Source organism: Platichthys flesus, chromosome 7 (assembly GCF_949316205.1).
Source record: "Platichthys flesus chromosome 7, fPlaFle2.1, whole genome shotgun sequence".
In the NCBI taxonomy this organism is placed as follows: domain Eukaryota; kingdom Metazoa; phylum Chordata; class Actinopteri; order Pleuronectiformes; family Pleuronectidae; genus Platichthys; species Platichthys flesus.
Window position 1 is genome coordinate 3,928,844 of NC_084951.1, and position 26,214 is coordinate 3,955,057.

The 26,214-nt window shown below is 41.9% G+C and overlaps 1 protein-coding gene across 2 annotated transcripts in view; it reads left to right on the top strand.

Annotated features, from left to right (window-relative positions):
* myt1b (myelin transcription factor 1b) overlaps positions 1-20,878 on the top strand; it is a 39,812-nt gene extending 18,934 nt beyond the window's left edge. The window contains exons 7-22 of one of the 2 annotated variants that reach the window (XM_062392541.1): positions 1,053-1,187; positions 2,074-2,164; positions 2,407-2,523; positions 4,905-5,119; positions 5,714-5,901; positions 8,337-8,594; positions 9,162-9,316; positions 10,579-10,641; positions 11,024-11,092; positions 11,562-11,624; positions 11,943-12,023; positions 12,653-12,874; positions 13,878-13,969; positions 14,056-14,159; positions 15,363-15,506; positions 15,623-20,878. In XM_062392541.1, coding sequence (XP_062248525.1) covers positions 1,053-1,187; positions 2,074-2,164; positions 2,407-2,523; positions 4,905-5,119; positions 5,714-5,901; positions 8,337-8,594; positions 9,162-9,316; positions 10,579-10,641; positions 11,024-11,092; positions 11,562-11,624; positions 11,943-12,023; positions 12,653-12,874; positions 13,878-13,969; positions 14,056-14,159; positions 15,363-15,506; positions 15,623-15,766 — 2,141 coding nt within the window. In that variant the 3' untranslated portion in view covers positions 15,767-20,878. The remainder of the gene's footprint in view (positions 1-1,052; positions 1,188-2,073; positions 2,165-2,406; positions 2,524-4,904; positions 5,120-5,713; positions 5,902-8,336; positions 8,595-9,161; positions 9,317-10,578; positions 10,642-11,023; positions 11,093-11,561; positions 11,625-11,942; positions 12,024-12,652; positions 12,875-13,877; positions 13,970-14,055; positions 14,160-15,362; positions 15,507-15,622) is intronic. The other variant, XM_062392542.1, reaches the window with a different exon arrangement.
* Positions 20,879-26,214: the final 5,336 nt, after the last annotated feature.

Genomic DNA, 26,214 nt, shown 5'->3' on the forward strand with positions numbered 1-26,214 from the left:
ACAGAGCAGTGTGTCGAATAAACAGCGATGAGTCACCGAGCCCCGTTTAGATCCTCCCTTCTCTCAATTGTGTGGGGATGAAGTGGTTCCAGCTGAATAGACTTCCATGAAGAGCGGAGAGGAAGTTCTTGAGTAGAGATTGAGGAGGGACGGCAGCGAGAGAGGGAAGGGGACAACGTGACGGCGAGAAAACAAGAGGGAGGGAGGGAAGGGAGAAAAGGGAAGAGCGCAGGTTGTTCCACAGTCAGAAGTGGAGTGTTTGTTTACATGCTGCATGTGTCCGGGCCTTGTGTTTCACACTTGGCACTCTGCCCACTTGTCATGCTCCTCACAGTATAGCAGTAGTGTGATTACATGCCTGGTAGTGTTGCCCTCGCCTTGGCCTCAGCTCCCTCCTGTGGCGGCGTTCCTGTTCTGCTCAGCACTAATTAGGAAATGCATGTCTCGTTAACATTCAATTTGAAGGCCAATAGAGCATCACACCATCCTCTTGCTCCTTTTCCCTCTCTCCACTGCCACTGATACCGGCTGGCCTACCTCCAACAATAGCAGTAGGGAGGACTAGGTACCTTTTAATTAGGTGTAAATTATAGACTTGTCATTTCCTGCTGATTTGTTATTTGTTGTTTTGTTGAAAAAAGCTTCCATATGTCCTAGATTTTGGGCTGAGGCATATACAGCAACACACACATCACGTTTAGACCAATGCACAAAACACCTTTTGCATTAACAGAGACACATAAGGCATGAGGAGCAGATACAGATGGTGTTGCCTTTGTACAGTTGTCTGAAATATGTCTCGATTTCATGCTCAGCCAAGCAGAATGTTTGATGCCATTAACCATTTGCTTTTGTCCTTCTTATCCACTGCTCATTCCACTCTCCTCTTATCTCTGCTTCTTTTTCTCCGTCCCTCTTATCACTCTGGTTTCCCTTTCGTTTCGTTTCGTTTCGTTTCGTTTCGTTTCGTTTCGTGTCGTTTCCTCTCCTCTCCTCTCCTCTCCTCTCCTCTCCTCTGGCTTTCTGCTACCCTCTCATCCTCCTTCCTCCAGAGAGCAGTAGGCCAGAGAAGAGGGAGATCAAGTGTCCCACTCCAGGGTGTGATGGGACGGGTCATGTGACCGGCCTTTACCCCCACCACCGCAGCCTGTCAGGCTGTCCGCACAAGGACAGGATCCCCCCGGAGAGTGAGTCCTTTTCAGCTGCTTAGAAGATGAAAATAAGCACAGAGAGAGGGAAAATGACAACAAAGGGCAGTCTGACATTGATGGAAACCCACTGCTTACCTCTCTTCACTGTAGCGTTAGACACATAAGTACTTTAATGCCAGTTTACTTGTGATTCCATGAGGTTTTGAGGAGCTGGTGTTCTGATCCAGGCTTACTGAACCAAGGTCGCCTTGGCCTCAGAAACTCAGCTTGTGCTTGCAGTGCACGAGCAGTAGCTGCTACAGTAAAAATCTCATGTTAAGGCTAATGTAGAAGTTGACCGCTCAAACACATTGACCTACTAAGAAAATTTCACAAATGTTGGATTTGGTTGACTGATTTGTTTCACTAAGAATAAGCAGAGAGGATCTGCAGTGGTACTATGTTATAACCGCCTGGCCCTATAACTCCATGTGATTGTCAAGATGCTTCCTACATACATAACAGAGGTCATCCATCTGTAACCATGACTACAGCTCCAAATCAAATGCAGTCCAGTTCTCTGCTATTTTCTCATACGAGTCACCTAATAGGTCTGCTGGTATTTAGGGTACAAAAGCAATTAGAGAATAATTATTGTATTTTTAGGGGCAGGAAATAATTTGTATTTATATTTGTATTTCATTTAAAACAAAAGAAGAACTTGTGAGAAACATTAAAAGCTTCTGCCATACTCGGTTGTCTCACCATCCTCTGCCAATTAGCGATGGACTGACAATCGAGAATTTACCAACAGTGATTAACCCAGTTGACACTACAAGATTTGACACATCTGTGTGGAGGAAATGTTGTAGTTTTGGTGTAAAGTCAAACATTGTGTATTTTCTCTCATCGTGTTGTTGTGTGTGCTTTGTCTTCTTCTCAGTTCTGGCGATGCATGAAAATGTGCTGAAGTGTCCAACTCCTGGTTGCACCGGTCAGGGCCATGTTAACAGCAACCGTAACACACACCGCAGGTATTCACACGTCACACTATGGTGTAGATCTGCATTTGAGGTTGACTCTGTATTCCTGCAAATATGAGCGTTGTGCGCAGAATATGTATTCCCCCTTTGTGTAATTGCAAGCTCAAACGATACACACACGTATCCCGGAAAGGCGATGTGTCAGTGGACATCAGTGTGATGCAGAATTACGTAGTCAGCAACATGCTCCCGTTTTAATATTCATCTTTATTTATCCTCCTCCTTCCCTCCAGTCTTTCCGGATGCCCCATCGCTGCTGCAGAGAAGCTGACTAAGGGCCACGATAAGCTGCCTCTCTCTCAGCCTGGAAGCGAGCACCTGAAAGGAAGTCCAAATGACAGAGTGCTAAGGTGGGTGATCAGAGAAGGATCCAAACATGACTTCAGCACTTGACAAGCATCAAGTCCGGAGGTTATCTTATGGGTCAAAAATCTACTTGCATTATGTTAAAAATAAATGTACAGCTTCTACTTTATATATATATATACATATTTAAAATGTCCTTTACCTCAAATAGACAACCATTTATCCATCCATCCATCCATTATCTATTTGCCTTATCCTTTGATGGTCATGAGAGGAGCTGGAGGCGGGGTACAACATGGACAGGGCACCAGCGTATCACAGGGTTGACATAGAGACACAAACAACCATTCCCTCTCACATTCACACATTCTTCAATTTAGAGTCTCCAATTAACCTAAACCCCAATCTGCGTGTTTTTGGAATGTGGAAGGAAGCCAGAGAAAAGCAGCTCAGACATGAGGAGAACATATAAACAGCACAAAGTAAGGCCGAATGTGGGATTTAACCCGGGAGCCTTCTCGCTGTGAGGCAACAGTGCGCAGCTCCACCGTGCTGCACCCAAATAGACTACCCTTATATGCTAATTAGCTATTAGCAAACACCATATAGGGTTTTTCCTCCGTTAGCTGCAGTGTCAGTTGCTGGAACACTTTGCTGGAGTGGAAACTGTTTCTGTGTCAACAAACAACCAACATGATTAGTTTTAGTGCTGCATTAACTGATATGAGGGAACTGGGGATAGTGAATAAATAAATCATTAAACGTTTGCCAAAACCAACAAAGAATAATAATTATATTGGATGTAAAGGACATGTAAGAAGCTTTTTGAACCAACTGATTTGTCGGTGTTTATAAGTACAATAACATTACCTTTTACACTGCATTTATATTATCTAACCACTAATATGAATAATGGACATATTGATGCTTTTGACTCGTACGATAAGCCTTTTGTCGCGGGGCTCTACAGCTTCAATATTAAATGACCGGGACTAAAAGGAACAGGTGAACCTTTCACCTACATAAAAGCTGTGCCTTCCATCCAAGCCCCACACAGCTGAGTCCTCTTCAAGGACGGCCACTTTACCACAGATGGAAACCACAGAGACAATCCTCACCGTGGTTACTGTGCACCTCATGACCAGGTGGTGCTGGCCCGTGAATGGCGTCAATATAACGAGACCGGCTCGAAGCATCCAGTCTGGCGGTCTAATCATTACTATCACCTCAAACACTGAGATCTCTTTATCTCCATTCATCTCCGCAACAGGCCAGGCACCGTGATCACAGCCAAAAGAATGATAATTAACACAAACCAGACGCTGGTATTATGCTAAGTCGGCACTCCTCGTCATTGGTATTTTAATTAGTAATGCAGCCGATAAGCTAATTATGCAAGTTATAGGGGCATTTGGGGGATAGAAAAAATAATTGCTTTCCTTGAGGAAAGCCTCATCAGTGGTCAGACAAAAGCATTGAGGATTAAAACATAATAAAGCTTGCTTTGTTTTTTCCTCCTCACATTGTTATTAATAGGAACTTGGTCGTCTGTCATGTATGGGACTGAGGAATTCCGCTCTGAATCCATATTCTAATGGAATTCATGTTGACTTAATAAAAAGGCCCCTGTGATCAGTGGTGGAAAGTTTTGTCCGTTCCTTTAGAAGCCCCCTTCAGAGCAGCTCTGTTGTGAGCATGTATTATTGGTGCTGCAGCGTGTAGAGCCCCCCCCCCCCCCCCCCCCCCATAGCAGTGTGACTACAGGCCGGGTCATGTAGCTTATTAATGAGCGTATGGCTGGATACCAGTGACTGTGATATGGGCTTCAGTGGTATAGGAAGCAGAGGGCCAAAGAGGATTCAAGTCTCTAATATCACGGGGGGGGGGGTCGAGGGCACTTCTGTCTCTAGCCCCCCCACCAATCACCGTGCATTCCCTCTTTTCTCTCCTCTCCTCTCTCTGCCTTCTCGCCTTCTTCCCCTGCCCTTCCGTCTCTCCCTGGTCTATCAGTGGATTTATGCCAACAGGTCTGACAAAAGACCAGGCTCTCCAGGAAAACGAGAGGGCTTAGAGCTCATAAATTCCATGCTGTACAACATGCAAATGTGCCCTCTGCTGATAAGAGAGCTTTTAATCCCGCTGCACTCCTGCTAAGTACACCGTTGCCTCTATCTTTACTCTCTCTGTGTTACTCTACCTCCCTCCCTCACTCTCTTGTTCTCTTCTTCTCCTCTCTGTTTTTTGTTTCGATTGTGTGACTCTTTATCGCATCAATCCTCTTTTATTTCCCATCTCGCATCGACTATTCCATTTTATTCCTTTCTATTCCACTTTCTGCTGTAGTTTGTCTTTAATTCCTTGGCCATGCTTTTAATTTTTTATTTTTTTCAACACCATGACGTTCTCTCGTTCTCTCCCCCCACAGACCCATGTGCTTTGTGAAGCAGCTGGAGGTTCCACAGTACGGCAACTACAGGCCCAACATGGCACCGGCCACGCCTCGTGCTAACCTGGCCAAGGAGCTGGAGAAGTACTCCAAGGTAAACTTCGATTATGCAAGCTTCGACGCACAAGTGTTCGGGAGCCGCTTGCTTGCTCCAAAGATGCCCATCAGCGAAACCTCGCCCAAAGCCTTCAAAAGTAAGAGGGGAACATTGGTTTCTTTTGTGGGGTTCTGGTTGGGATGCGACTAACTGTGGATAGATTTACATTTTGAGAAATATTGTTATATAATATAAGAAATAGATAAGGAAAAAATAATACATCATCCTGGGTGTTATATTGAGAGATTAACATCATTCTCATGTCTGAATGCTAAATACGACGAAACAATCAGCAGACAGGTAGCTTAGCACAAAGGTGGAACAGTTATTTAAGGGAACAGCTAACTCTTCTATGTTGCTGGACTGTTTCGTGCCTGGCACAGTGACTTTATTTTAAATCAACCTGCTAATTGCTGAACTTTATAGGTGTCGGTGAGTCATCTTCAGAGTCTGACTGCTTTGTTTTTCTTTTGTTTAATGCAAAGTTGAAATAATTCAAGAGCAGTATGCTCGATAAAGGTTAATTATATATAACTATTAGGTTCCTAGTAATTACTTAAACTATATCAAGTTTGTATGGTTGTGCTACCAGCAATCACCATTATTCAAGTATATATACCTAACTTTCTTGTTTATTTATACATTATTATCCTATCCTCTGATCTAAAATGAACTTTCTGTCCCACTGTAGCTAAGCCCTCATTCCCCAAATCCTCCTCGCCCACACTCAGTCTCCACGGTTATGGAAAGAGCTCCGGCCTGGCCTACGACTACTCCCATGATGCTGAGGCCGCTCACATGGCTGCCACTGCCATCCTCAATCTGTCCACACGCTGCTGGGAGAAACCCGAGAACCTCAGCACTAAACCCCAGAACAAGGTAACCAGACTGCACTTATTCTTCTAAATGTTTACTGGTGCAGTGCCTGTTTTAAACATTTCTGTTTGTCATTTTCTGATCTCTCAACAATGTGTTAAACCTCGAGAGCTGCTTCAGAATTATCCCTTGTCCTTAGTGAGTCCTCCTCAAACAGTTCTACATTATGCTCTCACTTTGTATTGTTTGTGTGTAGAGCTTTTTTTATAAACATGGTGATTATAAAAAAGTTAAAATATTTCGCATTAATCCTACCTGGTTTATCTACAATGAAGATTTAATAATCAATGTTTTTCATAGACTAAATTAGGTTTGAATGATTGACTCAAGCAGTGTTATTTTTTCAATTGACACAATCTTTGAGTTTACTGCTTCTGCTTCTTATAAAGTGTTTTATCAACAAAACACAGTGCTTTTACTTTGTCTACAAATTGCTGAAGAGGAAGGGGTTCTATGAATGTTGTTGCTTCTGCGGAGATCAGCACCTGAGACACTGGACTTCCTCGGACTCTTAACAATACACAAACACGAAGTGTGAAGCAAATAAGATGAATGTTTGTTGAGATTTGCAGTCGCACATACAAACAGACAGTGAGACATTTGTGAAATTAGTAGGTAGATTACTGATTGTATTTGAAAAATTGAAGACCATGAAATAAATCCATCATCACCTATCAAAAATCTACTTGCAGGCGATTCCCATCAGTTATATATGGAAGATTTGTTGTAAAGTGTTACCCTGTTCAACTCTCCATAGCTCTCATAGGAAGAGATTATTAGCTGATTGTAGTGCAGATTGAAACATTGCAGGCCACAGCTGGTGAGATGAGAGGGGAGAGCTCTCCTCTCATCTCCTCTTCTTTTTCTCCCTCCCCATCAGCTCTGCATGAATATATCATCAGGAGGCATTGGCTTACAGCAACAGGATGGTGTTGAGATGCAGTTGCATCACCTTTCCCGTTCTCTTTCATCCTTTCATCCCTCCATCCCACACACTTTTCATGTTGTTATTGAATTTGGCTGTCTGCCAGTTCCCTGGATTACTTCTCCACCAGGTAGCCTTTTTTCATTATCTGCCGGACAGATCTCTCACTCTCCTTCTCCACCCCACCACTCTTTTTTCATTTTCTGTTCACATCTCTTTATACTTTCTTTTATCTTCTTGTCCTTCTCCCTATGCAAGTATCACTGCTTCCCTCTATCACTCTATCATTCACTCCCTCTCTCCCCTCTCTGTGCACAGGAGGTGTAATTGGAGCAGCACTTTCCCCCATATTGTGATTTTTAAAAGCCTTTTTGCCTCACAGAGGAGAGAAAGTGACTGCTTCATCCTTTTTCGATTTCCTGACATGGTTTTAGGAAGATAAAAAGTGAAGATTAATGTCGCTGGCAGCACAGCAGAGCAAGGTGTTATTCAGTGAGGCACTGATCCAAGAGCAGGCCTTAGCAGCACAGTCTTACAACATAGAGTAACAGGCGACTGATCTTGAATCGGAGCCAGTTTAAATCCAATATTGAAACATTGGAACACTGAGCTCATCAACCAGGGACTTTTCTGGGAACTGTTCCCATGTTCTCTCCTCCTCCTTCTAACCCTTTGATTTTTCTGGCCCTTGACCAGCCTGTACGAGCGCCATTTTAGATGAATACTGAAAACATGGCTCATCATCCCCCCTCTGTGTGTGTAAATCTGCCAGCACTATGATAGACCATGGAAAGATGAACCATGGTTGTTGGTGCTGTTGGCAAAGTTTTACTGGAGTACATTAGCTATCATTAATGACATGCTTAAGCAGCGAAGGTGGTGCTGCGCTTGAGTGTGTTGCACTCAAACTGGTGCATGATTGTGCCAGTGCATGTTTGGATACAAGCTTGGGGGCAGTTTTACAAGCAGGTGAATGTGGGTGGGTGGAAACAGAAAGAAATCAATCATTTCATCATGTGAACGTTTAGTTGTATCTGTATCTAAATCCATGCCTGAGTGCACCTGTGGGTTAGGTGACATTATGACTCAGAAAAATAAAAAATGTTGGTGTGTTACTGCATGTGTAGCCCCACAACGATTTGCTGGAGAGGATGATTCAATTACTTAATAATTAATAAATGACACCCAGTGTATACGAGGCTCTTTCTCAAACACACTGAGGTCCATCGGAGTTACTATTTTGTGTATGAATTTCAACTTAGTCAGCAAGCTCCTGTTAGGAACAACCAGGGTAAAATGGAGGTCTCTGTGGGTTGAGACATGCTGCTATTTAAGACAAAAATGCAAAAGAAAATAAGAAAGCTACACAGCCTACCCGTCTAGCCAGCTAAATGGGTAGATTGGCTCCTGTGACTTGCCAGCATAAGGTTCATTTAGAAGAACTAACCATTTTGGTCCAAGACGAATAATTATGATGCACCCAAGTTAAGAATATCCTGCGTTGTCTCTCCAGGAATTGGACATTGAAGTGGATGAGAATGGCACCCTGGATCTGAGTATGAAGAAGCCTTGTAAACGAGAGGGCAGTCTGTCCGCCACTAGTCCCGGGGTTCGCTCTCCTGACCCTTCCTCCTCCTCCTCTTCCTCCCTGCATCACGGTGGAAGTAGCGGGATGACATCACCGAACCTGCACGGCTACAAGCAGGAGGAGTGGGAGGGACCTCTGGATTACACCAAGCCCAACCGCCAAAGGGAGGATGAAGGGGACGAGGTCAGTACAATTATACTCAGCAGAAGAACAAGCTCCAAATGTAGTGTTTCCTCTCATAGACACAGAGGAAGTATTGCAATATAAATAACATCAGGCAAAATTGCCCCAAAGCTTTTTGAATACAAAAGACCTAATTGTTTACATCACTTTGTCTTTGTTTGATACCCGTGCCTTATTTCCTGTCCCTCTTTCCTCTTTCTATTACTCAGTTATTTCAGTGAAATGTGAGTTACTGTGCAGTGAATACATTGGCACTGTGTAAAAGAGGTGGTGTGTCAGGTGCATTGCACCATCCTAGCTTTGGCATATGCTAATTCTTACTCCTTTGAACTTTTTCAAAAGAAATATAAAGGGTCTTGAATTTAAATTTTTTATGAGGCCGTTCTGCATTTGGAAACATCACTTGTCTACAAAAGAATGAAGGGGATCAGATCAGAGACTTGTGTGCACATTGCAGTTTGCAAAGTTTCTTCTTCTTGTAAACAAATGTGCAAACTGTTGTGAGAAAGCCCAACACAACCCAAACGACAGCACAATGACAGTGAAGGTGTGGTCTACATTTTTCAGATGGAGCACACTGGCCACTCATACGTCTCTTCTGACCAAGAGGACTGCGACATGATGCAAGACGGTCTGGAGGAGAGGAAGTACCCGGGAGAGGTCACAACCCCGAGCTTCAAGGTCAAGTTCCAGCCCAAGGATAGCAAGAAGGAGCTGCTCTCGTAAGTAGCCAGACCCAACAAGGCAAAACAAGTCTACTGCCACACTCACGGCTCTGCGCTTTGAGCTAAACAACCTCACAATGACAATTCTAACATGTTAATCAAGTGTAATGTCTACCAAGTTCACCAGATAGGCTGCATATAAAGATGGAGGACATGACAGCTCCTTAAAAGTGAAATCCGATCCTTTCGATTGACCCCTTGTGGTTGACTGCAATATGAGTCATAAACTTTGCTTTCTCCATATTTTGGGAAAGTTAAATACATTTTTTCTTAAAGATGGTTTCTGCCATTTTAAGTAGTTCTTATCACTCTGATGTATGTCCAAGTGTTCATTTCCCCAGTGAGTTTGGTTTTAATTTGTTTTTTAATGCTCTAAAAAACATAATGATTGACAGCTGAGTCTGACTCCTGATTGGTCAATGTATCCGTTGAACATTGATACTGTGGCTCCATCCCCTGATCTCTACTGTGCAAAATCTGGCACCAAATTACTTTTGGCACATTTGGCGCAGGATCTCATCATATCCAGTATATTTTGGCTTGATTTCAGGACAGTGGGAGGAAGTGGAGACACGTCGTCCATATACAGTCTATGTTTTCTCACGCCTAGACTATTGTAACTCCCTCTTGGCAGGTCTTTAACCTAAATTCACTCACACTCCTCCGCTCCCTTCACTGGTCCGCATCTGTTTCTAAACATTAGTACTTGCGTACCGTGCTGCGAACGGATCGGGTCCAGTCTACATCCAGGACATGGTCAAACGTTACACCCCAGCCCGTTCACTCAGCTCTGAATCTCCCAATCAGCTTGTTGCTCCCTCACTACGAGCTAAACACTCTTCAAAATCACGACTATCTGCCGTCCTGGCTCTTAAATGGTGGAAACGAGCTCCTCACCGACATCAGTAGAGCAGAAAGTCTACATATCTGCCACCGCAGACTAAAAACACACCACTTCCGACTATACCTTGAATACAAGTTTAACCTAACAATTTAGTAGCACTTAAATGGCACTTACTTAGAGCACTTTGTAGCTTGTGGCTTTCTTGAAGAAAATTGGACTTGTTGTTCTGGGTTTGTACCCTCATGTGGATCATCTTGAATTAAAGCATCAGCTAAATATAATGTAACGTTTTACCATCTGTTAGCATACTAACGTTGGCAGTCAGCACAAATTACAGCTTGATGTTAAGTATTTGGTCAGAGAGCAGACTACTGAAGAAACACTTCCAATCCTCTGTCTTTCTCACGCTCTCCAGGTGCCCTACACCTGGTTGTGATGGCAGTGGTCACATCACTGGAAACTATGCGTCTCATCGCAGGTATGCACCATTACAGACTTATTTTGGTGACACAATACACTAATGCTCTATATATAAACTCTGCTCTGCTGAGACTCCTGTGCACCTGAGTCCAAAGCGGGCGCACCACGGCTAATTCAAATATTTTATTTGATCCTGACATGCCAGAGGCAATAATGTAGCGTGAGCCTGGGAAGCAAAGGCAGTCATTGACTTTGATATGCATCAGTAATTTACTTCTTGCTGTCTGTCCTCTTCTTCCTAAATGACCTTGGTATGCCTTGCATTCTTGATTTCTCTTCACTCATGTCTCTCCCCCCCCCCCCTCTTCTTTCAATCTGTCCACCCTGGCTCTCCTCTTCCCCTGCCTGTTCTCTGCTCCCCTGTCCTCTTTCTCTCTCAGTCTGTCTGGGTGTCCTCTCGCTGATAAGAGCCTTCGGTCCCTCATGGCGGCCCACACCCCTGAACTCAAGTATGTCTGCTCTACACCTTCACTGTCCTGCTACTGACACCGTCCAGTGGCACAGCGCTTTATTCTGCTGACGTTAACTTATCTTTTGTTGCTTGTTGCTGCCTCCGCTGCTGCTTCTGCTGCATCTGTCATGGTGTGGGTTTTTTTTCTGCAGCTGGCTTGGCACTATGCTTGCTTTCACTTCAATCACTTCATGTACTGTAAATGCAAAATGGAAGTGTAATTCTGTTGTGTAGCTCTTTACTAGACACCATGCTTTTCACGGCTCACTATAGACAGATACAGGACGTGTTTCAATGGTAAAGAGCCTGAAAAGATATGAATGAGACAACCATACGTGTGGATAAATAAATCGGTACAATATCTCTCATCTATGTAATGCCATTTTTCCCAGATACTCCATAATGAAATATTTTGTTATAGTTTTTTCTCTTAACCTTGTATTAAATGTCACTCTTCTCTTTCCCAGATGCCCCTCTTTAGGATGTGACGGCTCAGGTCACATCACAGGAAACTATTCCTCCCACAGAAGGTAACAAACAGAAAACACCCACATGCACACACAAAAACGCATACACATGGACACACATACACACAGTCAGTCAGAGAAGCCTAGTGACAGTTCATGGTAGAATTAGACAGGAACCACATACTCACACTTTTCCACACCATTCCATGATCCTATTTTCGGACCATTGTAGGCGTTTTTGAGTGGATTTGGTTTGTAATTTCGATGAACAGTCTCTGTAAAATTATTCTTCCTGATAATGTTCTCTGCGTTTATCAAGCAATCACTTCACCAGACCTTTTTTCAGCCCAATGTTATCAACTCCATACTTTCTGTTTTCAGTATCTCTGGGTGCCCGCGTGCCAAGAAAAGTGGAATTAAAACTCCTACCAAGGACAACCAGGAGGACTCCGAGCTTTTAAAGTTCGTACCGCTCAGAAAGCCATAATATCTTCTTTTAGCGAGACTGACGGTAAAAGTAAAATGCAATAAAAAACAAAGGGAGACAGAGAGAGAGTGAGAGTGAGAGAGGAAAGTCACTGTGAATCATATGCACAGGTAGTGACCTTCCCCCGTAACTGAAACATGCAGGCTCTTACTGATGGGAAAATACTCTTACTTACAGCAGATACTGACTCTGAATCTAGTTCATGTTAGAGTATCATAGAGTACATCATCAATACATAAGAAATACATGGGCTTCATATTGCATTTGCACACAAACAGTAAATTCAACAGTGTGTTGATAACTGCATGTGCTAAACCTTAATAGCTCTTTCACAATATAATTCATATTATTAATAATATTATCTATTGCCTATATAATATCCCAAAACTAGTTCTAATTTTTAACTAGATAATGAATTTGGCCCAATAGAAAAATATATATAACATAAAAGTTTATTCTAATATTTGAATCTTTCTCCACAGTTTATATGTTTGGATTCCCTTTGTCTGACCCTTGTCCCTCTCGCTCTCTTTATTCCTTTTCCTTGCTGCATCTCCCCACTCTTCTTCTTCTCTTTCTCCATCCTTTCCTTTGCTCCCTGCAGATGCCCCGTGCCGGGTTGCGACAGCCTGGGCCACATTAGCGGGAAGTACGCCACACACCGCAGCGCCTACGGGTGTCCACTGGCAGCCCGCAGACAGAAGGAGGGTCTCTTGAACGGCACCCCCTTCAATTGGAAGGCCTTCAAGACAGAGGGGCCGACCTGTCCCACCCCCGGCTGTGATGGCTCTGGACACGCTAATGGAAGCTTCCTCACACACCGCAGGTAAGCGCCCCTCAGAACTGCCTCTTCTATATACAGATTCTGCTATTTTGCCGTTCAAAAACAAACAAAATATGCCGCCATTGCATGTTGAAACTGAACAACATCAGCTAACATGTTGGCCCCCCATTTTGAGCATTCTGTCCTGCCATGCCGACTCTCCCATGTACACAGAAGTTCAATTTGGCTCAGCGAGTAGTAAAGTTTTCCGGATTAAGATAGAAAAACATTGTGTCCCCCATTCTGTGTTTTTAAGTTTTTATAACAGAGCATTGAGGCAGAATAAAGCCGCAACATCTTGCTCACCCCAACCGGTCGAGGCAGATGGTCGCCAACATTGAGTCTGGTTCTAGAGGTTAATACCTGTTAATAGGGAGATTTTTCTCTCGCGAGTTCTCATTGTGTTGGGTTTGGGTTGGGTTTCTTTTATTTAAGAAACTTCCATGTCTGTGTTTCTGTGTCACATATGTTAATTTAGAGTAATTAAATTAATTTGCTGACAGACATATGAGAGAATTACTATCATGTCGATAATAAAGTACAGAGCCAGAACCATTAGTGTCTTACCTTGAAGAGAGCAGTGTACAAACAAGTAGCTGTGATTTGTGTTACAACAGGATATTTTGATTAGTGCGATGTAGAAGCCTTGATAAGTTTATTTGTGAGTGCCAGAGTCACGGTAGCCATTTCCACATTATGCTAAGCTGCTTTCTGGCTGTAGATTCATAGTTAATGTCTGTGAAGATTGAGAGACATCCAGGTCCTGGTACCTTCACAAGTTGTAGAAGCATACTTGTACAAGCTAAGAAACACATATGATGTCGTCTCTGTGAGATTCCGCTTCTTTGAGTCATACATCTCTCATCTCATCTGATGGAACGCTTATTCAAATCAATCTAGGCTGTTGCTCTGCTAACGTGCTGCTCACACTGGTCCACTGCAATATATGTGTGGGTTATTTAGAATAGTACATTGACCCCCTCCCTCCATGTGTCACTGTCTCCAGCCTCTCAGGATGTCCCCGAGCCTTATTCGCCAAGAAGAAGGCCAAGTTCCCCACAGACGAGTACCTGACCACCAAGTTCAGAGCCAGTGATGGTAGGTTGGACTTAATCAGTGTGTACCAGATTCTTGCATTGTGTCACTAGAATATGAACTGACCAGACACATTCTTCTGTATCTAGTTTTGGACAACGATGAGGACATCCAGCAACTCAACAAAGAGATCAACGACCTCAACGAATCCAACAATGAAATGGAGGCTGACATGGTCAACCTGCAGACTCAGGTGAGTCTAGTGTGTATTTAGAGTATATGTCATATGTGCGACATAAAGTACTGAATTCAGTCAATTTTGTTAAAGCTCATTTGTTATATTTTTCATCTATTATAAAGACAAAACATTTCTGCTCTGAAATAAAAGGTTACATTTATTCTCAGTTTAATACACTCAGGGATTTAGCCACTACTATCTTACTAACTATCCAATATGACCAGAAGCTAATGTTAGCAAACCTTAGGTGCTGAAAGTTAAATTTTCAGCCTTTAAAATATCCCAAAATTGCAACTTGTAGCCAATGTGATAAACATAAATGATATGCTTGTTTAAAGGATAAGTTACCAAAAGAACCCACATGAAAGATGAAGAACCAGCAGCCAGTCTATGTAAGGCTCTAAAGCCGGACATTCACTCTGCTTTGACCTGGATTTTGTTGAGTCTGACTGACATTCTGCCCGTTGTTTGCCATTGGGTGAACAGGGGAGTGCAAGGAGCGACTGGCTTGTGCACAGTTGAAGCAGTGTCAAGAGTCGATTCCCAAAAATCTGCACCTTCTCCCAAAGTGCGTCTCTGCAAAATGGCAAAACACAATATTAGGAAGAGTAGATTATGGCTGGAAGCGATTTCACATTGAAAGAGAATAGGAAGGAGAGAAAGGGGTTCTTAAAGGACTGTAGCTAGTGATCAATTTACAATATTGTGACCTCAAACGTAGTTTTCTTTCTTTCTGCAAAATAGCCAAACCAAAATACCCACGTCTTCCAAACCACGTATGTCCAAATGCTGATGAAGAAATTCGGACCGGCCAGTGTGTTCACGTAAAGTGTAATTTAGCAACTGCATTTCTAAAGTTGCATAGTGAATGGCAAACATTAGCCCCTGAGCCCACTGACAAGCTCACAAACACATAGGTTGACATAGTGTTTAGCAAACATTATTCAAATAGGTGGAAACAGTTCAGCTGAGGACTATTTTCAGTTGTTTAACAATATACGTTAGTGCTTCAGTGATATTTCTGGCCGTGGTGTACTTGGAATTGAGGAAGATGTTGCCTATGTTAGTAGCATACAATCCTCATTGGTTATGATCTTTAAATGGAAGTTGTTGACCAGAAATATAGAATATCACCAGACCTTTCTAGTTAAAAGGCAAGTTGCAACCGCTAGCCTAATGTGGTACCACTGGGAGTAACCCTGTGGCCCTGTGTTGCAGATCTCCTCCATGGAGAAGAACCTGAAGAGCATCGAGCACGAGAACAAGATGATTGAGGAGCAGAACGAGGCTCTCTTCATGGAGCTGTCTGGTCTCAGCCGCGCCCTGATCCGCAGCCTGGCAAACATCCGCCTGCCACACATGGTGAGTTGCTCTCCCCATTTGAACTGCTTGAGGGTGATGCTCCTATTTTAAAAAAGCGTGTAGGTGTGTGTTTCCCTGGTATTCCCTGCTGAGATTGGTTGTCATTTGCAACACAGCAGGAGCCAATCACCGAGCAGAACTTCGACAGCTACGTGAGCACCCTGACCGACATGTACACCAACAAGGACTGCTTCCAGAGCCCCGAGAACAAGGCTCTGCTGGAGAGCATCAACAAAGCTGTGAAGGGCATCAAAGTCTGAAACTCAAGACACACACACACACCACACGTACGGAGGAATCGCAGACTGTCCGGAGGCGAGGGAGCGTGACGGAGGAGAAGATGGAGGGATGGCGAGATTAAGAAAAGAGATGTTGAAATACTCTTCAATATAATGAAAGATGATTCAAAACAAAAAGGGAATCCAGGTTATCTAAATAAACGGCAACTTAAAAAAAATCTACCCAGGGAGCACTCTCATAGAAGAAAAGTGATGCGGACCAAAATCCACACCATGCTGCTGCTGGGATTAAGAGGATGGAACAGATCCTTCAGTCAGGATGGATGGATGGAAAAGAAGAATGAAGTTACTGGAAACTGTATCTGGGGGGGGGGGGGGGTGGTGGGGGGGGGATATGCTGTATGTTTACCTGTTGTCTCTTTTGTGTCCTTACCTGGTTTTGGGAGTTTTAACTGTTGCACAGCCGATCCGTTAAACGCACTTCACATCTCCAAAAACACTGCGTCGCTCACAGGAGCTCGGAGACATGAAGAGGAGGACACACAGATGAGTTGAGCACGAGGACTCTGTACCATCCTGCAGCGTTCTGTGCAGCCGGTGTGTTCTGGAGCCGAGCTCTCTGGTTCAGGACCACACACGCACCCCAGCAATACGACGCACGCACCAAACTGACTTTGTGTTCGCGTTGTGGTGTCACCGTGGCAAAGACGTCAACAGGTCACGTCGACTCCGTTTTGCGGGGGAATTCTTCAAGTAAGGTCATGAGACAGATCCAGGAACAGTGTGGGTTCTTTCCTTTTCAGCTCATATCATGTTTTTTATGTAAACTGAAACGATGATAGTGATAGTGTGCGCACATTCTAAATTCAGTTAGTCATATCAATAGTATTTATCAACTTAGGAATTGCACTTCATTTCAATTAATAGTTTTGTGGTACAATAATTATTGTTATATATGAATTATTTAAACCTGTGAGCATTTAAATTGTAACTTATTGCCATTTATGTTATTGAGGTTTATTTATTTGAAGCAATCTATTTATTATTAACTTGGTTTTGTAACAGACACAAAATTGCATCTTTACTGATTATGGTCAAAGCAATTTGCAGATGTCTTGCGTCAATATTTTAAGAATCTATATAGATAACTGACAAGGCATATATTGTTTTGAGTACTTTTTGAAAACCTTTTTAAGTGCAGATGTTTTATAACAGACAAAGTCTTTTGATAATTTTACAAAAAAAGTTATTTTTGTTATTTTTGGGTTCTTTGTTTTTCTCCCGTTACCTTGTGTTTTTTCTGTTGCCACTACATTCAGAAACCCTCTGCTGAGAAAAAAGAAAAGAAATTATGTATTTATTATTTATTTAATATGAAAGAAATTGACTGATATGGCTGTATATTTATTTTGTTATTTATGTGCGTGATGTGACGGTTGAGTGTGAGTAGTCTTAAAGATCCACTGCTAATATTTAAATAAAGAAACAAAATCAATACAAATACTGTTTGATTACTTAGGCTTATACCTAGAGACATACCAGCAGTAAGGATTGTAAGGACGGAAAAAAATGACCCGACAAAAGCATCACTGCTCTGTTGCTATTTGGTCTTTGTGTGTTTGCTTTTGTCAGGTTATACAAAACCAAGAAAAAAACTACTACAACAACAAGAAAAAAATCCATAGATTTCAAAAATGTTACCTCTCTTAAGCGCTTTGTAGCAGCCGACACTGGCTCACCCAAAACCTCTGTAATGTACCATTGATGCTGAAATTATGCTTTTTGATTCTTTTTACTTATTTATTATTTTCATCGATACAATGGTGCATATATAGAGCTCTTTTCCAGCAGTGTTTTAGGCTGGATCTATGGGTCTCCAACACACACACACAAATACACACCGATGTATCCACTATACTGTAGGATGGCCTCCTTTGACAAACTTCTATCAGATAAACATACACACCCTTGTAGCCTTACTCTAGATTTTAATTTTTTGATGCACAAAGTGCCACTGAAAAAAGAAGAGAACTCACTTTCTTTCCTGATTCTTCGCATTTCTGCAATGTAACAGTGTCTGGTCCCAGGAAGACCATGGCATCATGAGAGTGGTGATTGTTTCAGATGCCTTTATTTCTCTGCCAAGATGGCCATACGTACACTATATATACATTCTGTATAAATAGATTTTAAAGATGCTATATATATGAATATAAACATACATATATTTTTCCAGTGTAATTGTTGACTTGCTCTTCTTCTCTTGTATTACCTTGTCAAAAGGATCACTAGCTGTCTAGAAGAGATGTGACGCACGTTATCAAAAGGAGGCAGTTACACCTTATTTAATATCACTAAGACCTGCTCAACTGTGGCTTTAAACAAACCATTCAGACAAGCTGAAGGCAAAGAAAGGCGTTGTTGATGATAGATTACAATACTTTGGAAGTGTTTTCCTTTCCCCCCCTTTTTCTTTATTTGTCTGTCCTTTATCCAGAACTGTCAAAAAAACATCTACTGTATGTTGTACTACTGAATCTGAGAAATGACTGTCAATTTGAAACTAGATTGTTGGCTCTTTGTTCCTAAGTGTCATGTGAGTTCATGTATATTAAAAGATGCCTCTGAATAATGTTCTGCACATAGTATTCGGGCGACATTGTGCAGTTATTGTATTGTTAATGGTGAGGCCTCACTATGAGCCCATTCTCTAATGTCAAAACCAGTCAGTAGGAGACTTTAGTGTGACCTGCCTTTCAGTGATCCGTTGCAGCTACTGTGGTGTACAGTATGATACCTGTGTGTAACGCTGATGTCAAAGGCATGTTGTAAATGTTCTTTTAGCCAATGTAGAATGAAAATCCTTTGTGCACTTTCTAACTGTTGAAAATGCCAGCATTTGATTCTCGACTTGGGAGATGCCCCGTAGATCACGGGCAATAGCAAGTATTCACCCATGGAGGGCGCACTACAAAGCATTGTCTCACCTGTGTGTTGCTGTTCATGTAAAGAACAACCTGTGTGTTACATCTGCTAGAGACATCTCTTTGATTCAGGGGGTCGAAAATGTAGATAAAGGAAGTTGTACTTTCTTCTCCAAACAAACAACAAAAACCAAAAGAGAAACGGACAGGATGCAGAGTTTGGTTCTCAGGTGACTGGGAGGGGGGGCATAGGGGGTCTGCTGAAGCAGAACAGAGCAATGCCATAGGTCAGCCAGTCAGCTGAGGCTAGAGGCGATAGCAGCGGCTGGATCGAGGCCACGTGTGAAATGAGATGAGTGTGTGGGAGTTGGAAATTGATTTGCCGGGCTACACAATCTCCCCCATGTTTCAGGAGGAGGTGTTTGTTGCATAAATGTGCGTCCATCACTCAAAAGAATGTCAAAGCTTTTTATGACTTTTTGTGCCCCCCCCCTCAGGTCTTGTGTAACCTTTCCTCAGGAAAGATAGTTTGGATGCATTTGGTTAACGGGCGAGCATATGCTTCCTCTCTTGAAGAGCATGAGAATACGACTGCAGAGGGCGTTAAGACTGTGAATATTCTCCTATCTCATTTGATATGGCATGACCCCTTTTAAACTGCTTGATGAAATTGTCTACTTAGTTATATAAATGAACAACATTGAGGCCATGAACGCATAGCATTTTCAAAATAATAAATTAAAAAAATATTGTCAGCCGAGAAAGCAAATGCAGCCTAGGGTTGGTTCTGCGCCCACACACTGTATGTTTTCTTATTTACATAAAAGTCCTGAGTGATGGAGTGAGGAGCTTTATTATTCTAAATAGCAAAGAAAAATTAAAAAGGAAGAAAAGAAAGAAGAGAAACAGGGCCCAGTTTCCCCTTAAGCACCTGGAATGAAAATCAATTTATCATGACAACACTTTCAGGGAAAAACCAGTCCAGACCAAAATCCAGCTGTGCATTTAAGAGTCGGGGTGGGGGAGGGTGGGGGCACATCTTTGCATCCTGGTTTCGTGTTAGGTTCAGATGTAAGGTCCGGACGTGTGAGTAGAGCAAAGCAGTCACACCTTGACTCGTGAGAAAGAAATATGAAGTGGAGTGGCACTTTTGATCAAGCTGAGCAAAACCAAAAGCCCCCTCCCTCCCGTCTCCCCCACCTCCCTGCTGTAGTTTCAAGCTGTGTGGTCTTATCATGTGTGCCTTTCTCACTCCACTCATTTCAAGATATATATACATATATATGGTGTGTGTACACTCTGCAAACCTAGTTCAAATACTGCAGAAAACATTTGGTCTGGATCTATGTCTCTTTACGGGGTCGCCGGTGGGTGGGAGGGGTATATATGACATTGACGTGTCTTTTACATGCAGGTAAAGGTCCTTTTGTGACAGAGGTACACAACAACAAGCTTTTGTTAGACGGCTAAAGAAACTGTGATCTTACTCTTGTTGATTCAGGTGACAAACTGCATGGACTGTTTCTGTGAAGGAATCTGAAGAACATCACCACCATCATCATCATCCCTAGATAATGCATCAGTGCAGGGCATTATTTTGAAAACAGGTGGAAGTCTCTGTATATATTTGTATTAAGAACAAACAGTGTTATTGTTGTTGTATTGAAGACAAGTTGAAAATGGTTGAAATAAAAAGGAAAAAAAAAAATGTATGTGACAAAGAAAAAAAACAAAAACACAGCCAAGGGTTGTCCTGCTAGCACATTTTTACAGAGATGAGCTATTTTTACTTGTGATTTTCTAGGCAATGATATTGATATATCCTTTTACGAAAGTACAAGACTTCCAAAATTACAAGCACTTCCACAACGATAGATTGTATGGTCAATTTTGTTACTTTTGTAGATGTGGTCCTTCCTTTGCTACTGCACCATTTTGTAAAGTGGGACAGGCCTTGGCTGTGTGTTCTCTGTTTTTTTCTTGAGTTCTTTAGTTTAATGTTTTTTTAGTGTTTTTTTTTTTACTTTTTGGGGAGTAAAACACTGTAGATGGGCCGAATTTGTGACTGTGTGTTTGTGTACTTGTGTACATGTTCCCCTGTTCCTGTGTCAGTGTTATAAAGCAGAGAAGTGATGTCAGTTATTGTGGGGGTATGAACCATTTTAAATGTTCTCTATGAAAAACACAAATAAAGAATAATAGACAAGGAGCAGTCTGCGTCTCTCTCTCTCTCTCTCTCTCTCTCTCTCGCTGTCTCTCCCTCTTTCTTTCGCTCTCACACACACACACACACACACACCCTCTCTGTCTCTCAAGCCCCCTTCTCTCTCTCTCTCTCTCTCTCTCTCTCTCTCTCTCTTATACTTGAGGACCAGTTTGACCATGTGTGTATCTGTGTGTGTGTATGTACTTGTACTAGTCGTGAACACTTGTCAAGCTGGTTCTCATAAGGATAGGTACAGTTGTGGCGGCTGCGGGGGTAGAGCGGACATCCTCTAACCAGAAGGCCTGTGGTTCGATCCCAGTCTTCCCCATCCGCATGCCAGTGTTCCTGGGCAAGATACAGAACCCCAACTTCACCCTGATAGAAAAAAATGCTGCCTAGAGGTGTGTGTGTGAATGGGTGTATGGCAATAAATTGGACTTAGTGCTTTGAGTGGTCATCAAGATTACAAAAAAGCGCTTTATTAAAAAAGGAGGTGTGTGTGTTTTCAAAATGTTAACACAGCAGCCTGGGGACATGTTTGCAGGTATCCATTTGGTTTTAGATTAAATTTAGGTCAGAATTAGGTTCAGGTTAGAGATTTGGGTTTGCTTGTGGCTTTTTGTTTGACTAAGAGTCTTTGGAATGTATTATGCCATAGAAGACGATCTTAAGGGTAGAAAGACAAACAGCACCGATCAATTAAATTGCCATCCTGGCCCTAACAGCAGGGCATTTGCATGAGTAAAGTGAAGTACAGGCACATGCTCTGCACTGACGCACTATGAGCAGGCAGTCAGATAACACACACTGCCCTCATGACTGGTAAACAAAATGGGGGACATGAGTGTTCTGCTAACATGTTCAGTTGTTGCATGTAGTTGTGGCGCCGCACTGACATCTGCTGGACTATTTAGAGAACATGCGTGTTGAGTACATGCAACGAGTTTTCATCATCCGAACTCTGCTTTCTGCATCTGTTGAAACTTTCTTTTTCTCCTTTTCCTGGAGCGAACATCCCAATCCCCCAGAGATTGTGAAATTCTCACAGCTCCAACATGGATCTTTCATTTCAACTTGTATCATGGTCCGAGACTAAGCTGCTCGTGAAAAATTAGCACTTTTTCTACGCTAATACTACTTAGCCTTGGTTTAAAAAGTTTATTATGGAATATGTAGTATATAATCAGAAATCTAAAACCATAAAGCCATTAAAATTAAATCATGGTACAGGAACCCTCTTCAGGACAGGGCCTCAAGATGAAGTGAAACAATAGGAGCAATCTAAGGCACTTAACACCAGCAGATGTCACGTTCTTATGATGCAGTAATAACATTCCGGTAATAATGAAGACGACTTCAGCCTACATCAGAATTATTTGTTGTCATGAGTGAGTTCTCCTGAACAGTTCTACAATATATTGTCACTGCTATGGTGCAGAAAGAATTTAGTAAACTTGTGTTCATCCTACCTGGTTTATCTGCAATAATTATTGTATTTTAATAGTTTTCATAAGATGAAACTGAATTAGCTTTATTACTGTTCAAGTGTGTGGTCTATATTAAGTTTAAATGATTTACTGAACTGCTTTTATTAATTCATAGATTGCATGTTGGCTACTTTAGAGGTCTGTTAAATGACAGAACTCACAGAACACACAACAACAAAACAAACGTTTTGCTTTTAATTAGAGGAGAAATTGCCAAAAGGAAGTGATTCTGTGAATGTCCCAGCCACAATGAATATCTGCACCTAAGACACACGAATTGTTTTGACATGTGCTTTGACCCAGGTGTTGACCACTGCTGTAGTTTATCTGAGTCCATAGACTGATGGCACACTGACTGCTATAAAAGCGCTGGATTCCTGTTTATTCAAGTATTATTATACTCATATTGTACAAAATATCACATGCCCTCATCGCACCAAATTTGACACTGCACTTCCCTGGGACTTTATCAATACACAAGAGTTAGGCCAGAAAAAGATTGAAGTGTTCCACATACAGACACACAGATATTTGTGGAATTATTAGGTAGATACTTTTAAATGGATTTATAATGTTGAGACATTTGTTTTTACTGTACCTTTATTCTATTTTGTTGGTAGGTTATAGTTAAATACATATCAAATCTTTACTCTGTGTCAGGTGAGCAGTAACACTGATAAACCAGTGAAGACTGTAATGACTCTATCACTTGGGCCTGCCCATCTTCACCCCAGCCAGCTTTAAAACTTTCGATTGCCATTGCTAAATCATCTGCTTATGTAAGTTTCTCTATGTGCCTATTACCAGCCTGTAGCACCCTTATGTCTGTGCCTGTCTGTCTGTTGACATTTTTTGATCTAATATTACATCTTTTGGAGAGATAATTAAGAAATGTTTCATAAACTCATCTTGAGGCAAAGGTGCTGTTGTCAGATCGGTGAGAAAAACAACCCATATATACATTTAGCTTTTGATTAATATTCTTAACTGTATTTTAATCTATGTACAACAGAGGACCAGGGCTAGGCATTATTTCACCATAAAATAGAAAAACTGTTAATCTAGGCTTTTTAATCAGGGTTGATGACTTGTCTACTAGTTGTCACCTGTTCAACCAAAGAAGAAAGTTACATAGTACATCATATTGAGCAGCAGAAATACAAATAAACACTAGAAGTTCAGTAAAGTGATAATGTTTACAAAGAAAATAATGATGAATAGTTTTTATCTAGTCAACTTCCTAGCAAAGTGCAGTAAAAAGAGAGCCACATTCTTTTTTTTACAAAAATGTGCAGTGGGTTGGCAGTGACCAAACTTTGCTTTTAAGACAGCATCAGTTCTCCTGGAGAACTTGAAAGAGTTGTTCTGTTGATACTTTATTCTCCTCTTAAACGACTTTGTTCTGACTGCGGCTGCAGGTTTGGGCTCGTCGTCCTGCTACACAATGAATTCAGGGACCGGTCAGATTCCCCACTGATGCTTCTGTGTGATTGACAAAAACCTAGAGGGCCTAAATCATATTTGCACAATGCTTTATATTATTTATTTCCTATTTGCAACCGTTCGACTGGTATATGCAACCCACTGTGGGACCCTGACCCCCCGACTGGAGGTATTCATGTATCATTCATATTGCTTTTAGACATTCCAGACTTTCTCTGTAGGGCCTTCATCTCCGCAGCAGAATTGAAACATTACGTCCTGCCTGTCTGCTGTAATGAAAGGCTTAAATGAAAGGCTTAAACACTCAATGACACAATGGCACACTACTGACGATGTGTCTCGTGCCTAGTTGTCCACAACCCGATTCAGGTCAGGATAACCACACATAACTCTGAGAACCCCCACCTCTCATCATCAACCCCTCTCATCAACATGGCAAATCTTTTGAAAAGTGCTCAGCAGCTATTGGCATGAGGTACAGACTTTAACATCACTTTTAAATGTGCAGACAGGGTCGATATAAGGCCCCTGATTTCTAGTCTGAGGCATACTGACCAAGAGAAGGCCTGTTTCCCACTGAGGCGCCTGGGCACCATTAAGGTCTTAAGATTTTTTCAAAGCTTCTTAGAGCACACAGGCTGACGTTAAGAGTAAGCTCAATATGGAGGACTCTGATTGTCTATTAAAAACAACACCGTAAACCTACACAAACATAACGAAATCCTAAAATATTGGATTCATAAAGCTGATCACCTGTGCCTGTGTCTGTTTAGTGCGAACATGTGGGCCGTCGTTTGTGAAAACCTGGTGACACGAGCAGCTCTTTGAAAAGTGGTGCGCGTCTATTTTAGGTATAACGGTAAAGGTGCATGGCGCGGAAAGAAAGGCTGAACACAAAGTTTGAAAGTTTAATGTCATTTATTATTATAAACGATTGAGTTGCTTTAGACACAAGACATGAACAATTATAATGAAATGAAAACGTATACATATGTTTTTCTCAGAAAATGAAATCAAAGTCATCTCAACGTCATTATGACATTCATAACTTGCTTCAATTAGGGTGGAAGGCCCTATTGTATTTCGAAGGATTTGTATTTCCCTTTTGAGGCTTTTTCAGGGTCTAGACCTGCTCAAATTGTTACCAAAGTTTGCAGGGAATTCAAAACTCAAATAGTAGCCCAGTTGTATCATGTATCATGACCAGACAAACAAAAAAGTTCAGAGCTGCGATTGGAATTAAATAATATATTTCTTTAAATATGTAGAGTTGACAAAGATATTCACATCACTCATGCTCATGGTGACCCTTACTGTCTGCATGTGAACTTTCTGAGGATTTAACCGTAGAGAAATTGAGACCATAACTGAAAAGTCTTGTTATTAAAGCATTCATAACTTACTCTAAGCTAAACCCTTTTAAACAGCATTTATCACAAATAAATCGTTAATATGTCACCTAAGGAAAGGTCTTATTCCGAAAAATGTACAAGTTAAAAGAGCAAGCCATGAATGCCATACTGAAAACTGAGCTTATTTTACATGTGATTATCTAAACATGGCTACAGTAAAATGTTCTGAAAGTTGACATATACACAGGAGGGTCATCATGAATAAGAGTGACGTGAAACTTCTTTGTCCACTCTTAATAATTTAAAATGACTATTTTTGAATTCCATAATGAAAATTGAGAAATTACGCCGGGCTCACACCGGACGTGGAAGCGACGCCGAAGCGAGGCCAGAGCGCTAATCCCTAGCGCGCCGGCGCTTGGCTGTTCACACCGGGCGCGGTAGCGACGCCGAAGCGCCGCTGTTATCAGCCTGCAGTAAAAACGGCATTTAATATTTTTTTTCAAGCATATACTTACTTGTTGCTCCAAAAGTAACTGCAACAGCGTCCCAGCATGTGTCCTTTTTAGTGTTGTCTTTATACAACATGTTCCAAGGATCATACAACTCACTGTTCTTCTCCACTTCAATTATTAATTTAATGTCATCCATGTTGAAGAACTTCTCCGCTGTTTGCTCCGTTAAATGTCGGGTGTCGAGGGTAAATTACGTATTCTCCACTCAAACCTATGTGGAGAATACAGAGCCCCCCTCTCTCGTTTTATCTTTATGACTGCTTGTGTGGCTGTAGTAGTGGATGGGCAGAGGGGGACATTTAATAATGTGGTCGGTAAAAGTGGTAAAATTAAAACTCCTGGACAACAGAAGGTGTTTACAAAGTATGGGATGCATATTTGGTCATTTATATCATATAAATTATGTCGTCAATATCGTTTAAGATCGTTTTTCAGTGTGTTTCCTGTCGCGATACGCTCGCGTCAAGCGGAAAAAAATAGACTCGACGCCGAAACGATCGCTGCACGGCGCTAGGTAGCCGCGGCGCAACGCTACGCTTCAG